This window comes from Miniopterus schreibersii (genome assembly GCF_964146895.1).
Source record: "Miniopterus schreibersii genome assembly, chromosome: 14".
Lineage (NCBI taxonomy): Eukaryota > Metazoa > Chordata > Mammalia > Chiroptera > Miniopteridae > Miniopterus > Miniopterus schreibersii.
Window position 1 is genome coordinate 48,811,056 of NC_138114.1, and position 19,824 is coordinate 48,830,879.

Here is a 19,824-nt window from a genome sequence, read left to right on the forward strand (position 1 = left end):
GCCTGTGCGCTTTCTCACACGATTACGGTCTGTGTCACGGCGCAAGATGGCCTCTGTGGTGCCATGTTTGTACTCAGAAGCGTGCCCGTCGGAAGAGCGGGCTGATGTACTTTCACGCTTGTTTTAAATGTGTGCCTTATGTCATCCCCCTTCTGTTGAGTTACCTTCGTTTTCTCACGCACGCAGCAAGGACCGGCGGCCTGAGAGTGGTCCGTTGAAGTGAAGAGGCAACGACAAAAGTAGCAGAGCAAGGCCTTAGCTCAAATTCAGCTCACAGACCAAAACAGTGGACAAGACTCCACTGAAAACCTAACCTGTGAATGTTTACGTCTTGGAATTCAGTGTGGAAACGTGATGATATGAACAGGATATTCAACGATGATAAAACTCGGACTGTGTTTGGTCAGCGTTCATTTGTCCTTGACCCCCTCGCCTCCAGTCTTTGGTGGGATTAGTCATGAATATTTGTCCAAAGTGGAGTTGATGATGTTGCTGTTTTCATATTTTCAAATATTATACCACTCTGCTCAAGGAAATAAATTGGTTTTTTTCCCCAGAAGAAGCAAAAAACAATGCTTTCCAGGATAAAATCAATTAATTTGGCCACTAAAGTCATAAATCAACTCAAGGCTATACAGGCATTATTCAAATTGCATTTCTTGTAGTGAAAACAGTTGGAAAATTACTATCACAGAGGAGCCTGTACAACCAGCCGTCAGCCACAATGATAATGGTACATATAATTTTTTAGATAGAAAACAAATAATGGGCTATCAGACAAATTCCCTTATCAGATGACATTACTGAGTGTTCCATAGTATCAATGGCGCACCGTGTGAAATTATCCAGGGTGTGCTAGAGACATATCCCTCAATCACAGTGGGATGGCCTCGCTCAGGTGCAGAGTAGGAACTGGTTCCTGGCACAAGGAAGAGAGCTTTATACATTTTTTGTCTTGTTTATCACTAAAGATTCATATAATGATTATTTTGTGAGTCATAACAGGCTGAAAAAGGTGCACTGGGGTAAGAAAGGACAGAACACCACTGGGTTTGCAGCAGGGAAAGGTGTAGTTCTCAAGCTATAAAAGGTAGCCCGCCCCTCTGAGGATCCTCAAGTCATTTCCAATTGTTTGATCCCCAAAACATAAGTATGGAGCAAAAAAGGTACATATTAGCTTAATTTATTTTTCTTTCTTCCTCCCTCCCCTTTTTTACTTTTTTTTAATGTGGCTTACAATATATTTATATTGGGCTTACAATAGATTTCCACTGGGCAGCCCTGATCTAGAAAGCACAGGGCAGGGAGGGAGGCTGGAGTTTAAGAAGGACTGTGGCACAGCCAGGCTGCCGTTTAAGCCTGACTGTCTGGGAGGGTGTAGCGGGCAGACAAGAGAGGGGTCAGTCTAAGGACAAGAAAAGCAATTAGAAAACCACCGTGATGGCCCAGGAAAGAATGATTATACTCAGTGTCATAAAAGTAGTATTTTTATGTGATAAAATTGCCATTTGCTGCATTAATAATAGGAAAGCTAAACACAAAACCAAATAGATTATACAAAAAATATGCGTGTGACTTTGCTTTGAAAAGCAGATACCTGGTCTTGTACGTGTGTATATTGACATCCCCAGCTGTGCCCATTCTTGACCATTTTTTAGATCAACTCTAGACTGACACAGCCTAGGAGGACATGGCCTTCTGTGAATTCACACCAACAGGTCATCTGGGGCTGGTGGAAAGAATCTGTCCCTCCAGAATTAGCTCTGCCACTTACCAACCATGTGTCCTTGGGGAGGTTGCTTAAACTCCCTGAGTCTCACTGTTTTCATAAGAAAACTCACTAAAACTTCCACAGGTTCCATGCAAGATTAAATACAAACACTCTGGGAGTATGTAAAGCTGAACAATTAATGCTATAAAATGTTAAGTAAGCTTGTTATTCTGGTCCACAAAGTAAATCATCGTCGCGCGTAATGGAGGAGGGTTGACTATATTTCACTCCAAGCATCTGGATGAACTGAACCCCCTCATGTTTGACAGCATGTTGCTCTGGGAGGTGTGAGGCAACAGCACCCCCAGATCATCATAGTCTTCTGCTCAGGGAAATCTGGCCTCCCCAGGCGAGCATGTTCTCCCTCCCACTGGTGGCCCTGGCAGTAGACTGAACTGGATAAGGGAGGCTCTCTGAAGGTTAAGTAAATGAGACCTTGTTTGGTTCACATGCTGGTTATCTGGCCACACAGGTGTCCCAGGGCCTTTCTTTCCCTTACTTGGAGTTTGGTATCACAAGCTTTTCAGAATCAGAGTCTAAACTTATATCAATATTTAACTCCTCTGCAATCAAAGCTATGGGATTAGAAACGTCCAAGTTTGGCATTTTTATTTTTAAATGTCCAAGGTTTTAGAGTCAAAGCTGAGTCAATGTTATATAATGCACTGCTGAGTCCAGGAATTATTTTTCAATTAGAGCCCACTTTCAAGGCCATGAGCTTCCTGGGGAAGCTTTGCCATGGCTCTGTTACCTTCTACAGGGCCCACCTTCTAGCCTGCAATCCCAAGATGTGAAAAATAACAAAGGCTGATGGGGAGCAGAGTTTTGGTAGGAGCTCCAGTCCACCTACCTGTGGTATTTGAAAGTTCCCTCTATATCCAGCAGACTGAACTGCTTCAATCACACATAAATTGCACCTAGGGGCCCAGGCAACGTTGGGTAAATTTTCACTAAACCTTGAGGTATATCATATGGCCTCAGATTACTTGTGGAAACAATCGTCACTACCAGGACTGAACTGGAATATGCCCACTAACGTTAAAGTTCTACAGAAATGGAATGAAGAATTGAGCAGTTAATTTTTATAATTCGGGAGGTGGCAGGAAAGGGCATTTTTAAAGCCAAGAATTAGAAAAAATCTGTTGAAGTCTGTTATGCATAAGTACCATCCAGATCCCATGGTAAAATTTATATCCAAGGATTCAATGTTTGTTACCTGAACTGTTCTTAAAAGGAGAAATCATCCTACAATACAATAATCTCTATTGGTTAAGGTAATGCTAGTTGCTATAACTCTGAAATATCAGTGCTTTAAAACAATGGGAATTTATTTCTTGCTCCAAATTGGTCTTCATGATTCATGACTGGCTTTCCTCTAAGCAGGGAACCCAGGCTCCTTCCATCTTGTGGCTCTGCCAGCTTCAACATATGGCCTTCAAGGTCACCATACTTGCCTGCATCAAGCCATGGAAGGCAAGGCATGTGAGGATCATGTGTGGCTTTTTATGAACAGGACTAGGACTGTGCACATCTATGCACTAACAGCTAATTGGCCAGAAGTTGATCATGTGGTTCATCTCCCTGCAAGGGAGATTAGGTAATAGGGTCCAGTTCTATTCCATATAAGAAGAGGCCACCAACCTCTGCCACATACTCTATAAACAGACAGCCCTAGATAGCTCATTAGTGGTCTAAACGAAACAATAGGACTGATAAAATATTACAACACAGCTAAAGGGTTCAGCAAGATTGAATTTAGAAGTCATTCATCCAGAACACACCTGATAGACTGCTGGTTATGTACAATTCCCTTCTTTGCTTTTCTAACAGTTTTGGAAATTAAATCTTCTCAAAACATTCTAAAATTTGAACCTATTTTAGTTTATAAAATAATTCCCCATGGGCTCTAGTCTCTGTCTCAGAATTTGGTGACTTTTGGTCCTAATTCTACAGCCTCTATTGAACAAAGGTCACCCAAATTATGGATTAAATTTTGTACTATCTAAAAGGCCAACTTAGAAATTTTGTGTGAATTATTTGGTAATTCACAGAGAATATATTTTACTTTACATTAAACCCAAAAGTGAACATTGGCTCACTTTTTGGGGGGTTGTTGGCTTGGTTGCTTGTTTTGAGCAAAAAGTGTTTCAGACAAACCAGTTCTTCATTGTGAGATTGTATAGGCAGGCAGCTCAAACTGTAGCAAGTATGCAAAACAAACTGCTTTTTATTTTCATTCCCCCATTTGTTCATTCACTCAACAGGGATACGTTAAGCGGCTGCTACGTGCTATGCATGGACTCCTTTCTTGTGCCTTCTGTCCTGATTTTAACATTTCTCTTGCCCAACTTTCTTGAACTTTCCTCATGGACAAGTAATCTTATTGGCTTTTTTCTGTACCTGTAAACTTTGTCAGGGAACTGAATTATTTGACCATTTTTGACCTGTAAATGTGGCAACTTCACATGACCGAATCTGTATCTGTGATGCTGTCAGACTAAATGGCGACAGTGTCTTAAATTTACGGTATCCCATTACCATCTTTAAAAAATGTATTTTAAGCCATCCGTCTCCCACTGAAAATATCCCCGCTCATTCCTATCAAATACTTCTCTTTCAGACTATTTTCCCCAAACCATTTCTTCCAAGCCGAACTTCATTTTTCTCCCTCACTCGTAATTTCCTTCGGCGGTGGGGTCGCTGATTTCACCTCTACCCTCTTAGAAGTATCTTCAGTTCCTTTTGTCAGTTCATTTATTCCATGTTATCGCTGAGAAATAAACTAGTTCCATGGGCTGTTAAACTGAAATACCAAGTGCTTTCCTAAAAGGAATGAAGTCCCTTGAAGAATTGCCTCTTTCTGTGGGGGTGAGGCAAGGTTAAAGGCAAGCGGCCGGGCCGGCTCTGGTGTTTGTTTTCAAGAGCGCTGCCGTCCAACCTGGGAAAACAGCCCAGTTTCACACGTGCCGGGGCGGCGCCCAGGGCTGCAGGTCTCAGGAGAGGCCGCCGGGAGCCGGGCCACCGCGGAACGCCGGGGCTCCTGAGCCCCGCAATCAGATGGGGGAGAGCTGAGCCTATCTGCCCTTCTCCCACCTCCCACAGGCCCGCGGGAAACTGGGCCTGCTCTATCAGCTTCGGTTTGTTTATGATTACAGTTGGGATCGCACCCTTGGGCCGCTCGGGGAGATAAGCTTCGCCTATAAAAGGGCCTCCGGGCGCTGGCCAGCTGTGCGGGGCCCCACGGAACTGCCACGGTGAGTGAGTGGGGGACACATTTTCCAGGCTCGGTTTAGGAGTGTTGACCCATTTGCCCCCCAAGGTCTAGCCCGACTTGAATTATGCCATTTTTTTGAAAACGAATGAAGCCAGATTCACTCATGTTTTTAACTTTGTTTAGATGCTTCTCCTCTGGACAGTTTCGCTGCTGCTGGGCACAGCAGTAGGTAAGTAAACATATGCATATGGAGCGCAGAGCTTTCCAGAAGGGCTGCGACATGCGTTCAAGGCCCGGGGAGTGCGAGCAGAGCAATCACGGTGCGTGAGGAGAGAGGGGCACCTGGAGAGAGGCTGCCACACAACAGCTAAGACGCCCAGTAGAGTTGGAATTTCAGATGAACAGCAACGATGTGATAGTTTTCTCTAAAAGAATACCCATTGTTTACATGATACTCTAACTTGTATTTTTATTTACTTAATTCAGCAACCCTAGCTTGGTGTCACGTGGGGTTTGAACCCTGGTTCCACCAGCCACAAATGTATTCCCTTGAAAATCCTCAGCCTCCCGGGGCATATGCGCCCACCCCTCCCACAGGCCCGTGAGACTTAGGGAACATAGTCGTGTGAATCATCTCGCCCAGCACCTGGCATGTAGTAAGACCTCAAGAACGCAGTGCCCCCAGCAGCCCCTCCTTCCCCTGGTGCTCTAGGCTTTTCCTGCTCAGGACCCTGCATTCGTGTTGTTCTTTTACGGGGAAACATTTAAGCCTCGAGTTGAGCGCAACCAGGGATTTTCTGTTTGATTATTTGTGAGCAGGTTCTTCATGAAGGGAAGCCAGGGTGCCCTTTTAACATAGGTGAGGGACCTAAATATTCAGCCATTTGGAGATATAAAGTTTTGGCCCTTGCATGAAATGAGTTCTCATCCAAAGCCCAAAGCCTAGAGTTGAGATACCCACCTCCTCTACAAGGCCCGGGGACACAAAGCTGCTTCTCTCTTGGGCACCAATGGCTGGAGAAAGACGTCTGAGTTGAGAGGCCAAATGGGACCCCACACAGGTCTGCACAGAGAGGCCAAGGGAGTGAGGTGGTCCCACGCGGTCGAAATGAGAAGCAGCAGCCTGACTTGAGCTCGGATGTAGTCTGTTGATGCCGTTTTGTGAACGTGTAGATAGGAAGACATTTGGGGGTAGAGAGGAAGAATATATGCCACAAAATATCATTTAACTCATATTTTTCCAGAGAGACCATTAAAAAGAGCATTCTGCTTAAACTAATATCCTCGAAACCCTTCTGGGTGATTGCAGGGAAAGAAATCTGCTTCCAAAGGCTTGGCTGCTTCAGCGACGATGTCCCCTGGGCAGGAATTGTGGAAAGGCCCCTGAAAATATTGCCCTGGGGCCCCAAAGAGGTCAACACCCGCTTCCTCCTGTACACCAACGAGAACCCCAACTCCTTTCAGGTAAGAGGGCTCATTGCCTTTAGAACTAAGTTTCAACTGTTTTATATCATGAGGATACTGAATATTAAGTCTTCTAAAAGGAATAAGTCAGTGGAATTTACATCTTTGTAGACTTTTAGGACTGTGAGCTTAAGTATTATTTTATGTAACCTTCATTATAGGAGGTCTAGTACCTTGATATTGTTCATATCCTACCTCTATGGTACCATTTAATAAATAATTTAAATATGGATATATGTATACTTATATATATAATCTCTCAATATTATATATACTCTTCCTACATATTTTTTTAAATCTTCACCTGAGGATGTGCTTAGAGAGAGGAAGAGAGAGATAAAGAGAGAGAGGGAGAGAGAGGGTGGGGGACATCTATATGAGAAAGAAACATTAGCCAGTTGCCTCCCATAGCCGCCCACCTGGGAATCGAACCAGCAACCTTTGAATGCAGGAGACAATGCTCCAACCCACCGAGCCGCTCCGGCCGGGCTCTTCCAACATATTTTATGTGTATAAAATATAGACAGACACACACAAACCCTTTCATCGCGTGGAGGTGAGGCCCTTACCTACAATATTATAGCAGACGTACCGTCGTAAGCTGAGCAACTGCAAAGATGCTGTGAACCTGGAGAGGAGTGTCGGGGTGGCGCCTGCAGACAGCTTGGCTGAAATGAGAGGACCGTTGCCCGCAAGGCCCCCAACCCGGGCGGTCTCCTCCCCCTATGCCTCCCTCCACGTACAGTCTGGAAGAAACTCCACATTCAATGCTTTTCTCCCCCAAATAGGAACTTGTTGCAGATCCATCAACTATCGGGTCCTCCAATTTCAAAACGGATAGGAAAACCCGCTTCATTATTCATGGATTCATAGACAAGGGAGAAGAAAACTGGCTGTCCAATATGTGCAAGGTGAGGCGAGGTCATCTCTTCAGGGGTCATTAACCAGGGGGAAGGCACAGCCCCGACCAATCAGGGCAAATATTGGCCATGGTGACACTGGAGGAGCCTCTGATCCCGCTGGGCCTGGGGTGCCCAGGGAATGTTCAGGAGGTGGAGGGGTGGGAGGACCTGGCACCGTCAGGGCAGTTAGGTTGGCAGGCATTTGGAGGTTCTGGGTAGTAGTTATTCAGTAAGGAACACAGAAATATTTTAAAATTTAGCAACACATGTTGCCATATTGATACAACATGAGTTGCATTTTCAATAGCTTTTCGTTTTTTTTAATAGGTTTTCATTTCTTTATGAAGAGCTAATATAACTCATTTTGCCCAAAAGAATGATTTTCCTTTGATTTTTCACTTGCTACTCTGTGGTTTCCTGTGGTAGCCATATCTAGGCAAGCTTGTAGGTTTTCATTTCCAGCTTCTGTTGTTTCCACCGTAGCAGTGGTCCTATTTTCTTTCATTTGTCCTTGGCTATGTGCCCTGTGATAATGAAGAATTAAAAAAGGCAGGAAATGAAACAGAACAAAGTTTCCCGGGAACTGCTAGGCAACTGCCCAAGGAACATTACCATTGATTCATTTACTCACCAAGCTCCTGGGGCCAGCTGTTACAGAGGGGCAGTCACTTCTTCAGCGGCCTCAAGGGAAAAGACACAAAGGTCCTTATAATGCCGTTTAATTTCAGACCTGTCTCTGACTCAAGCCAAAGGCTGACTTGAGACAATTCCAGTTTCTGCTGATCCTGAAGACAGCCAAAAGGAATAGGCTAATTCACATCACAAGTTTAGAAATAATCAGTAAAACCATAATGTATCTTCTAAAATAACTTAAAGTTGATGATTATGGGGGGGCGGGTAATAAATTTCTATAGAAAAGTGATGAAAAAACTAAGTGATTCTCAGCTCATAGGAATGTAGACCTTTAGATAGGTGTATATGATTTATTTCTGAGATCGCAAAAGCAGGTGTGTTTTTCTTGCCTTTGGTTCATCTTTGATGATGTTGCTGTACCCCGATGGAGAAAAGTGGATTCAACTCCAAGGTTAAAGGTCCTAGATTCTAGCCTGACTCTGTCCATGACATTAGCACATTGTTTTCCCTCTCTGAATTTTTCTATCAGTAAAATGATAAAGTTGGAGATGGTTTCTAAGGTTGCTTCATTCTTCTCAAATTCTTCTTGGAAAAAATGGTGGGAATATTGATAAGCACACACTCAAACAAACAAAATTCCTGCCAGATGTAACATTCATGAAACTATCCTGGACCCCATCAAACAAAGCTTCCAGTAGGTATCCAGTAGATTTTGCTTTTATGTGAAATAACTCCAGTAATATACCAAAAAAATGCATTTGTCTAAAAACTTTGATTAGTTTTTCCATTATGGAAAAGCTTACTCATTTACCTTCAATATAACTAATAGTTAAGGGAGTCCCAACATAGTCTTTCATTTATTCATTCATTCAATATTTATTGAGCACCTATTATGCGCCAGGAGCTGTTCAGGGCACTGAGGATACAGCAGTGAACAAGCCAGGCAATGTCCTAGGGACGATGTAGTCTTAGGACATTATGAAGCTCTAATGAGGCAGCCCACTGTACCACATTTTACATATTTTCCCCTGAAACAGGTGTCTGTGTAGCTATTATAGTAAAAGTCTCAAGAACCCAGTTCCCATTATGGCCAAACCTCCCATTTGGAGTCAATGTTAAACTTTAAAAGGGAATCCATATCCATAACAGACAAGAAGATTGTTCATTGCGTTGGGGTTAAAAGCCAGCGTGATATTGAAAATCCTAGTTCTCAAATGCATTCATTGGGAATTAATAAAGATTCTGAATCGCTTACCCATTTATTGTGCCTCTCCCACCAGAACCTGTTTAAGGTGGAAAGCGTGAACTGCATTTGTGTGGATTGGAAAAGTGGCTCCCGAACGGGGTACACGCAGGCCTCCCAGAACATCAGGATCGTGGGGGCGGAAGTGGCGTACTTCATTGAAGTCCTTCAGGTAACTTCGTGTGCAAAAGCCCGCGCACATTGCTCTCTGGATTCTCTCCCAAAGAGCAACAAAAAAATGCTGTAGGTATGATAACAGCTGATGACATTTCCCTGCTGAGATTGACTTTCCCCTTGGTTGGAAAACAAATGCAAAAAAAAAAAAATCCAGCTTTGGGCTGCATCAATATCCCTATTGAGGTCAATAAACTAGTTTTTCTTAAATGTGATATTATTCAAGCAACCAGGTAGATTGTTTCTATTGAATTCTGCAGCATTTCTTTTAATTTTACCAAATTATTAAACCAAGTTGACATGATAATATCAGCCTCAAGATTAAACTAGTTTTTTTATTTTTTAAGAGAAACACAATGATAACACGCTAACCTTATTTATTAACTAAAAACGAAGAAACTGTGAAAGTTGAACATGCCTAACTAATTGCCTTCATTATTATTTTCTAATCCAAGTACTTACTTTACTCCCTCTGGGTAACAATTCCTCGCATCCATCAAAGGGTCTCTCTACATCATGAAACAACAAAGAGAGCCCTACTTCTACCAGTTTAAATGCTAAGGCCATCACCATTTTCTATTATAATGGAAAACATTTCTAAAAATTAATTGCTTTGAGGGGGGAGGATGTTTCCCGGGAACTCGCAGTCCTGGGAAACACAGCCTCTCCCCCGCAGTCGGCCTTCGGGTACTCGCCTTCCAACGTCCACATCATCGGCCACAGCCTGGGCTCCCACGCCGCCGGGGAGGCCGGCAGGAGGACCAACGGGACCGTCGCGCGCATCACAGGTTGGTCGGAACAGCAAAAGCTCCAAAACCAAACCACGCGGTGTCTGCAGAGATGGAAATTTGTACAGCCTGCTTCTTACCTTAGGACACAGGCTTCCACATTTTCTGAATTGAGCAGCATGATCCGAAACCGGTGTCTGCTGAGCCCTTGTGAATTTTTAATTGATACCAATCTTCGGCCTGCAGAGCCGCGTTTCACATATAAATATTGCACGTGACTAAAATGTGAATTAAAAACATCTAGAGGTCTTAGTCATATCTATTGTCCCTTTTTCAAGCATTCACCAAAAAAGGACAAGTTTTATGAACAGGATAAACAGCATAAATAATAGAGTAAATAATAAATAGAATTAAACCCAAAAAGCTCAAAAAAGTATAATTAATTTTATTCTGCTTCAATAGCAATTGATAATTAGCCCAATTTTCATCAAGCACAACCCAAGAGCCGAGTGGGGGGCAGGTGGTCACGAGGCCCTAGGCTGCCAGTTCTGCATGCTGCTAATTAGATAAAATATATTATTTTACAAATCTCAGACTGCTCACATTTGGCCAGTGGGGTCCCATGTTGGATACTCAGGTCCTACAGCAACCCTGTAAGTTTATAAGAAAGACTTTGCTATCCTGCCTCTGAGAAATGACTCTTTCAGGAAATAGCCACTTTCCCACTCTAGCCTCCTACTCTGATTTTCTTTTTAATACTTTGGACAAGTTGGTTACGTTTGGATTGGTGGAAGCATCGCGAATGCCCATCGTTAATTAGCTGGAGAAAATGTTCTTTCCCGTAGTCTGCAAATGCTTACGACATTCTAGCCAGCCAGGCACTGTGTGAGCCTGCGGTCCTGGTGACCGTGAAAGCCAAGGTCCTTGCCCTCATGGGAGGTCAGAGGATAGTGGGGACTCCCTTAGCCTGAGCAGCTTTTAGGAGCCCAGTGTTTCCCAGAGCCTGGCTTTTTCCTTATAGCTGCTGCTATAAGGATTGTCCCAGTGACTTAAGTATCCACAAGTAAAGCAAAATTCCATGGTTTGAGGAAAATTCACTTTAATGTGAATAGTAAATTAGATACAGATTTCCCTTCAGAAAATGGTAAGGTCGGAAGGAACTGGCTGAACGCTCATGCACGGCCCCCGATGCCCCCCGATGGTGGCGCTCAGGCCTGTGACTGGAGTACAGGCCCAGGCCCAGGTGCGCAGCTGGATGTTAACGTGACACCTCTCGCTTCCGTAGGTTTGGACCCAGCCGAACCTTGCTTTGAGGGGACACCCGAGTTAGTCCGACTGGACGCCAGCGATGCCCAATTTGTGGATGTAATTCACACGGACGCTGCCCCCATCGTCCCCAACATGGGTGAGTCCCTCAATTCGCCCTCCTAGAGTGGCTTATAAATCTATCCATTAGAGCGTTTTAGAGGGCTTCCAGTCCATACAGTGACATCATCTTTTTTTTCCATATTTTTAAATTCCTCAGGGTTTGGAATGAGCCAAACTGCGGGACACCTGGATTTCTTTCCAAATGGAGGGTTAGAAATGCCCGGGTGTCAGAAGAACATTCTCTCTCAGATTGTTGACATTGAGGGCATCTGGGAAGGTAAAACCATTGGGTGCATGAGAGGTTCTTCTCGGGGGACAGTTTGTGTTTTGTTTTGCTAAACTTGCTAAATATTTTGGCATTGTACAAGCCTCATATTTTTATAACAAAGGACTTTTCATTGTATCCCCATGATATGGGCTTTTCGTTGGGGGATGTAGCATGAGGAGACTCTAAGAAAGAAAACGTACTTGTAGTCAACTTTCCAAGGACTGAATTCAGAAAATTCATTGCTAACTTATACTTATATCTACAAGATGTCCCCCAAAGAATGTATACACACTTTAACAGCTGACAGCTCAATTGATGTGGCTTTCTTTTCAGATTTCACCCATTGGAATTAATAATGGAAGCCAAAGTGTGTATACATTTTGGGGGGAGACACCCTGTATATAGACCAATCTTTTCCTTCTAAAGTTATTTTCCATTTCAAAAAAGGATCTATTTTTCTATTTCCAAAATAATGCTATTTCCCATTAGCTATGGTATAACTATTCTCATCTTATATAGTACTTAACTTCTAATTTCATCATGAACCATAAATGCAGTTCATAAATGATTTTGTCTTGTGACTACTATGAGTTCACACTAATTAGAAAATCTACTCAATAACTTAACTATATTCTGATCATGATGTTAACTTGGAAAACTCAAGTCTGTCACTGATGCGGAATCATGTCTGATTTCAAAGGCTCTCGTGACTTTTTTGCCTGTAATCACCTGAGAAGCTACAAGTATTACTCTGACAGCATCCTCAACCCTGATGGCTTTACCGGATTCCCCTGTACCTCTTACAGTTCTTTCACTGCAGTAAGTAGACGCCACCTTGACCCTAAAGACTTTTGTGGCCATCCTTTCTCATGGCTGGTGTGGTTTACGGCCCATAACATGCATTCAGTGGGGGTCACTATGTGACTGCCACATTATATAAACATTTAGTCATATGGATTTCATTTAATAGTGATAAGGTACTGAGAACTTTCGAGAAATGAGCTTGTCTACTGAAATGTCTCATATCTGCCTTGTTGTCTCACTTCTGCACATATCAGGTAAATGTTTAATCTTGTTTTGGAAATAATTCTAGGTTAAAAAAAATAGCCTATGGAAATCTGAGCTGTGGCTACAGGATGCTGATGAACATGGAAAATTTGCCTTAAACGTTGACATTATAAAACTATATAATAGTGGGTGTGTGTATATTTCTGTGCAATCGCATAATTGCCAAGATTTTTTCCCAAGTTTTCATCTTGTTTGGTGTTCTCCAGATATCTCTCTACCTTATGCTCTTTCAGAGTGATCTTGAGTATGACTTATCTGTGGCCTGTTTGTTTTTAATCGCCTTACCTTTCACTATAATTTTTTTCAAATAAAAATGTATAGCTTATGTCATTTAATAAATAAAATTTCAAATAACATGCCAGGTAAGTCATAATGACCAAGGAGATGTGCCTTAGTGATGAAGAGAGATGATATGAATCTGGGTTCACCTTTAAAGTGCTGAATAGCTTGGGGCTAACTTCTCTGAGGCAGTTTCTTCATTTCTAAATGTAAAAATGGTAGATTTCATAGGTTTGGTGGGAGGGTTTAATGAGATGACAAATGTCAATTGCTTAACCCAGAACCTAAAATATAATCATTAGTGGTCAGTAAGGGGGGGTTATTTTGTGCACGCGTGTTTGGGGGAGGTGTGTGCCTGCTCTGTTCACAGTACAGCTCACATTCACAACCAAAACAACCCCCCTCCTTTGGTCTAACTTTATTTTTGTCTTCCCAAATCCCCGGTCCATAGGTGATGGGGGAAACAACCAAGCAGAAGCTTTAGGCTTCATCCAGTTAAAACTCAGTCTGACTCAGTAATAGAATCAGTCCTTTTAGCTGACGCTCAGACACTTTTATAAGAAAAACATTGTCCGTCTTGCAGATTTCTCAGCCTTTCTCTCCCAGCCGGCACTGGGCCAAGCGGTTAGGGTGGTGGTGGTGGTGGTGGTGGTGGTGGTGAGCATGGGTTGGGCGGAGGGGGAGCTTGGGGCTCTGCCTTCTTGATGGGCCCCAGCGAATGTCTGCTGCTGGAGTCTGGGGGCATCTGCTCCCCTGGCTCAGGCGATGCCCTCAGAGAGCTTGGGCCATTCCTCCTGCAGGCTCAGGCTCAGGCTCAGGCTCCCCTCGCTTCTACTGGGTGCAGACCCTCTGCTCCGCCCAGCCCCTGCCTGGTCCGTTGACCCAGGAGACGAGCAGCCTTGCCTTCCATCGTGGAAACTGCTGTCTGTCTGTCCCACTCTGTTCCTCCCTTCCCCTCTCTTCTTCCCACAGTTCCTCGGCCCCGGTTCCTACACACTATCCATCTTTCCTAGACCCAACCTTATGGCTGATCCTTAACAGCCAATCTGGGCCATTTTCTCTCCACACCCAGAGGGCTCTGAGATCTGGATTCTTTAGACTTTGCTATGCTAAGTGGGAGTTAAAGGGATTGAGGAAAACTGTCTTTTGAGGCTGTTGTGCTCCTCCTGGGTCCTATTTTGCTGATCAAAAGCTGATTTTCACCTCCTGCAAACTTTTCTAAAATAAATTCTAACCACCTGCAGGCGGATGGATGTGTTGGGGCAACCGGGGCAAAAGGGAAAAGACTGAACTATGTAGATATAAATATAGACCCAAGTTCCCTTTTGTGTGCTTTTCAGAGTTTTGTTAGTACTGTGTTAATTCACAGCGAAGTGGCTGATTCATCACTGTAAATAACTAGGAGCATTTTTAACCTTTGCTGAGACACTTCAATCCCCTTTTACCATCAGAACAGAATTGGCTTTAGAATATTTGAATTGTAACAACACATGAGAAAAAGATGATGCCCTGTTATAAGAATTCACTGCTTCATTCATCTCCTTTATTTCCCCTAGAACAAGTGCTTCCCCTGTCCCAGCGAAGGCTGCCCACAGATGGGCCATTACGCTGACAGATTTCCCGACAAAACAAAGGGAGTAGGCCAGACGTTTTATCTAAACACCGGTGATGCCAGCAGTTTTGCCCGTAAGTCTCCATCTGATTTGCCTTAGATTCTTAATGCTGTGACTCAGCATGCCCAGTGAGAACACATGAAATTGCTTTTTCTGTGCAGAAGTTTTAAACCCCCCTCCCCAGTGTGGAGAACTACTCAGATGCTGCGCTCAGCTAATTTGGATGGTAGAACAGGGTTTAGGGGCTGAACTATGGATGAAACCAAAATTCACATTTGATCCTGGTGCTGAATTCAGGAGGCTGCTTCTGTTCCAGCCTCTTCAGAGTCAGTCCACATTTCAGTGAGCAGAATTCTGAAGTTTTATATAAAGAGAAAAGCAATCGAGGAGAGAGATGGCCAGGCTGTGGGGATGGAGAGGAATGGACAGATTCAAGGGGTATTTAGGACTGCAGACCCCGTGGGTGCTGGGAATTAAGGGTGCCTGCGTGGTGGAGCATGGGGACAGGCTCCAGGTTTCTCTTCTAGCTAACAGAAGAAGACAAATCTTTGGTTGGGAACCAGTGAGGCTCGCTGCATTATAAAAACTAAACCCAAATTTTATCCCACCCCCAATACTCCAGGAGAGTTCAAAATGGGGAAAAAACGCTAGTTTACTATTGACTGGTCCCATCAATCGGGTACCACAAACTCATACATTTCCAATGGCAATGGAAAGTTGAGTTGTAGAATTTTAAAAATAAATGTAGATCATTTAGACGAAAAGATGACAGTGCTCTAAAATGTGATCTATGAAAATGAAGTAAACTGATGAGAATGTCATAGTCTACTATATTCTACTATGTTTTAACATAAAGTTCTTTCAACATTTAAGAACAAAGTGTTAGGTTAAAAAATTGAAACCAAAATATATTACCTTTTCCTCTGTCTTGAAATCTATTGACTTTGGAGAGATTCCATGCTCTTCCCCTCCCCCAGTGCCTGTCCTATGAACATTTAGATAAAGGAACGTTGATGGCTATTAGAACTATCAATACCATACATGTTATTCAGAATTTAGCAGTCGTGGAATTCAAGTTAACCTGTTTTCAGTGTGTCTTCACTGCAAGCTGACACTTTGCAAATCCCCCCCTCGCCTTGCAGGTTGGAGGTATAAGGTAACTGTCACTCTGTCTGGAAAGAAAGTTAGAGGACACGTGCTGGTTTCTTTGTTTGGAGACAGAGGAAACTCTAAGCAGTACGAAATTTTCAAGTGAGTAAAACATAACTCTTAAGCTTCTTAAGTGTTGGGATGCCTCGCACAGTCCGTGTATGTTATGGATGTTAGAGTTTATCGGTTATGATCGGAGCTTATGCACTGCCACATATCATCAAAAGGAAGAGATTGTTTCACCTGGGCACCTTAATACATTCTATAATTTTGTTTCTATTTTTTTTCTCTGCTATTTCCTGAGAAAACCCCTGATGTTTACTTTGATGAGTGGTATTATCAGTAAATAATTATTCTGTCCACAAAACAATTGAGAAAAGATGATATAATGATGTCATCACTTATTAAATTATGGGAGGATTATGACTAAAACATGTTTGAAGTTTTATTAAAGTAAGAATGACTTTAAAGTAATGTGAGTTATTGATGGCAGACAAGCTACCACTGACTTCGCGTACCTGTCTGCTCTTATTTAATACATTAGAATGACAAATGTACTGTTATCATACTAGGCATATATATATGTATATATGTATATTTATGTATATTCATGTATGTTTTTATTAACTTTTTAATTCCCAAGGGGCGTTCTCCGACCAGAAGGTATTCTTTCCAATGAATTTGACTCAGATGTGGATGTTGGGAATTTGCAGATGGTTAAATTTGTTTGGTATAACAATATAATCAACCCAACTCTTCCCAAAGTGGGAGCATCCCAGATCACAGTGGAAAGAAACGATGGAAAAACGTAAGTATTAAAAATCCAAAGAGATTTGAAGTGCTGAATCATGTTTATAGTTTTATTCCCACTGGAAGTTGGCTTTAAGGTAAATCCCCTGCAATGGTTCTCCCACTTCCCACCCACAGCAGCTTCCTGATACCTTTTGTTTCTTTAGGAGAAAGTGTAGGACTCTAGGAAAATAGCTTGGATAGATTTGTAGATGAGTGTTGTGTCATAATCTAAGGTGAGAAGAATAGTTTCATTTAGCTGCTGTGCCTTGTGCTATGTGTATACTTAATATGTGCATCTTCCCCAAATGTCCTGGGTTCACCAAATTGCCACTTAAATTATCGGGAAAACACTTAACCTATCAAGGAATATAAAAAGGCTATTCTGGATCTTACTGAAGACAAAGGCCAACCTTTAGTTCTAACCAAGACTAAAGTGTCTGTGAGCCAAAGGATATTTACCATTGGTGAACCACCAGAAAAAAATGAGCTGATGATAATGATAATCATCACAAAACCAACATTAGCCCAGTGATTTGCATATAAAGCCAAATTCTGAGGCCCAGTATTATGCTTCTTTTGTCATCAAGTCATTCAGTCCCATAAAAGCCCAAGGAGGGGGCTTTCGCTTCTGGCAAAAATGGAGTAACAGTGACTGAATTTACCTTCCCAACTACAACAACCAAAAATTCAGAGAAAAAAATAAAATAACAGTTTCTAGACACTGAACATCAGGCAACAAAGGAAAATGATCCCTGAGAGGCAAGAAACAAATAAGGTGAAGCCTTACAATTGTTCCAGACAGAAAAATATATTTGAAGAAATAACAGCTCCAAATTTTTCAAACTTGAGGAAAACTATAAACTAACAGATCCAAGTGATATAACAAGAAACATGAAGAAAACTTACCAACATACATCAAAATCAAATTACTCAAAACTAGTTATAAAGAGGAAATCTTAAAAGTAGCCAGAAGAAAACTATACATTACATACAGAGAAATAAGGCTAATAATTACAGCAAATATCTCATCAGAAATGCAAGTGAGAAGACAGTGAAACAACATCTTGAAAGTACTGAAAGGAAAAAACTGGTAACCTAGAATTCTATACCCACAAAAACATCTTTCAAAGATAAAGATGGAATAAAAACTTTTCAGATATACCAAAGCTGAAAGAATTTATCACCAGCATGAGAAGTGTTAATGGAAGTTCTTCAGGAAGAGGGAAATGTACCAGTTGGAAAAGACAAAAGAGTGCACACATTTTTATTTCAAATCATATAAAATTCTGTACAATTCAAATGAGTCCACAGTGACAGCAGATCAGCGGTTGCCTGGGGAGGGCGGAAGAAGAAAAAAGATAGGAAGGAAAGATGACAAAGGAGCAGGAGGAAAATTTGGGGGTGATAGATATGCTTACTCTCTTGACTGTGGTGATGGGAGGTAGTTACCATTAATATCCCATTTTATAGATAATTAAATGAAGGCTTAGTGCCAGAATTCATATACAGGAAATTTGACTCCAATAAATTCTTAACTGCTACAAAACAAATTCAGTCCACCCTTACTCATATATAGTTATTATGTGCCCTTCATTTCCTGTGTCCCTTATCAATATTAGTTTTTTAAGCTTTAATTTGCCATTTGTGAGTTGCCAGCCATCATACCACAGGGAAGGAAATGAAGACGAAGAGAAAAGAGCATTTTCTGAGGACTTTCATGTGCCAAGAAACTTACATATGCTTATATATTAAAGAAAATTAGCCCCAAAGCATCCTAAGTATTGTTCAGTCTTAATGAGCACAATTAGTCATTTCAGTTGAGTTTCTGAATTAAAATAAGAATGTCTAGCCAATGGAACACCAGGGCCTCGGAATTTTTACTTTGGCTGATTTCTTATCACGCTGTTGACTTTACTCTTCCTCAGGTGTGTTGGTTGACAATGTGCCAGGTGTCTAATAGGTGCTTCCAGAATGTGACAAATGAGTCTTCCTTGTCCTTTGAGGTGTCCAATGACACCTCCTCTCTCTACTGCTGCACAGCCATAAAACAAATTGGAAAGGAGAACCTAGTCCTTTACACGGAAGAGAGGTGTTCCCTCTGCCAATGTCTGGTCTCAGGCACACGTGTGCCCCTCACTCAGGTGGAGGGGAGAGCAGCGCTTGGCCTCATGCTCAACACACTGACTGTGGGCCACAAGGAGCTGACTTTTCATTGTTTTCTCTCCACAGATTCAACTTCTGTAGTCAAGCAACTGTGAGGGAAGATGTTCTGCTCACTCTCACTCCATGTTAGGAGCCTGCTGACATCTGGCCACTGAATCTTATTGCTAATAAAATCTATTGGTGAAGCAATACATTCCTTTCTTTGTCATCATGAGTCCATTTTTCCAACGAAACTTTTAGATACGGTGATTAAAACCCAAAATTTGGAGTTAGTCTGAAGAACCACAAATGACTGTTGAATTTTGCTACATGTGATGTGGCAGTGAGCTTAGAAATATTGTATCATGCCCATTACTACTATTACTGAGTCAGTCTGATTACTTAAGGCAGATGTCCAGATCCAAAATGACCCCCTCTGGGTTGACACACGTGGCAAGTACCCACTTTTGCTGCCTTTTCACCTTCGGCTCTTACTCAAACATCTCAGGAGAGGTGACACATAAGGAGGTGAGGACTGGGCATTTCTGATGCTCCCTAATAGCTCCCAGTGGGGCTCCCTCAAACCCCTCTCCTTTCTGCAGCCTCTTTGATTTTTCTAAAGCACAGATCAAAGATCTTCCCAACGGTCCCCAAGATAGAATCCACATTCCTTAGTGAGCCTTGCAAGGGCCCCCTTGGTCTAGTTTTCACCTAGGATTCCAGCATCATCTCTCACCACATTCTTTCTGGAAACTACATTCTGACACTGTCCCCTAAAAGGGCCTTAATGTCAGAGGCTGCTGGACCTTTGCTCAAACTCTTCCTCTCCCTAGGCTGTTCTTTCCCCTGTCTTCCTGTCTATTTAACTCCTACTAATTAACTTTCTATCTGTGTAGACATCGCTTCTTCCAGGAAGACTTTCTTCACCTCCATTACCCACACCCGTGAAGGCTGGATTATAGGCCACCCCACTGCATTCCCACTGTACCCAGGACTTCCTTCATCTCAGCACTTCT

The 19,824-nt window shown here is 42.5% G+C and overlaps 1 protein-coding gene across 1 annotated transcript; it reads left to right on the forward strand.

The window, feature by feature from the left end:
• Positions 1-5,265: 5,265 nt before the first annotated feature.
• Positions 5,266-19,021, forward strand: PNLIP (pancreatic lipase; the record flags this gene model as incomplete). Its single annotated transcript, XM_081157909.1, has 12 exons — positions 5,266-5,305; positions 6,295-6,449; positions 7,238-7,360; positions 9,265-9,399; positions 10,078-10,189; positions 11,415-11,534; positions 11,655-11,774; positions 12,466-12,584; positions 14,669-14,798; positions 15,868-15,976; positions 16,518-16,682; positions 18,896-19,021. The coding sequence occupies 12 exons, from the start codon at positions 5,266-5,268 to the stop codon at positions 18,957-18,959; spliced, it is 1,392 nt and encodes a 463-aa protein (XP_081014035.1). The 3' UTR covers positions 18,960-19,021.
• Positions 19,022-19,824: the final 803 nt, after the last annotated feature.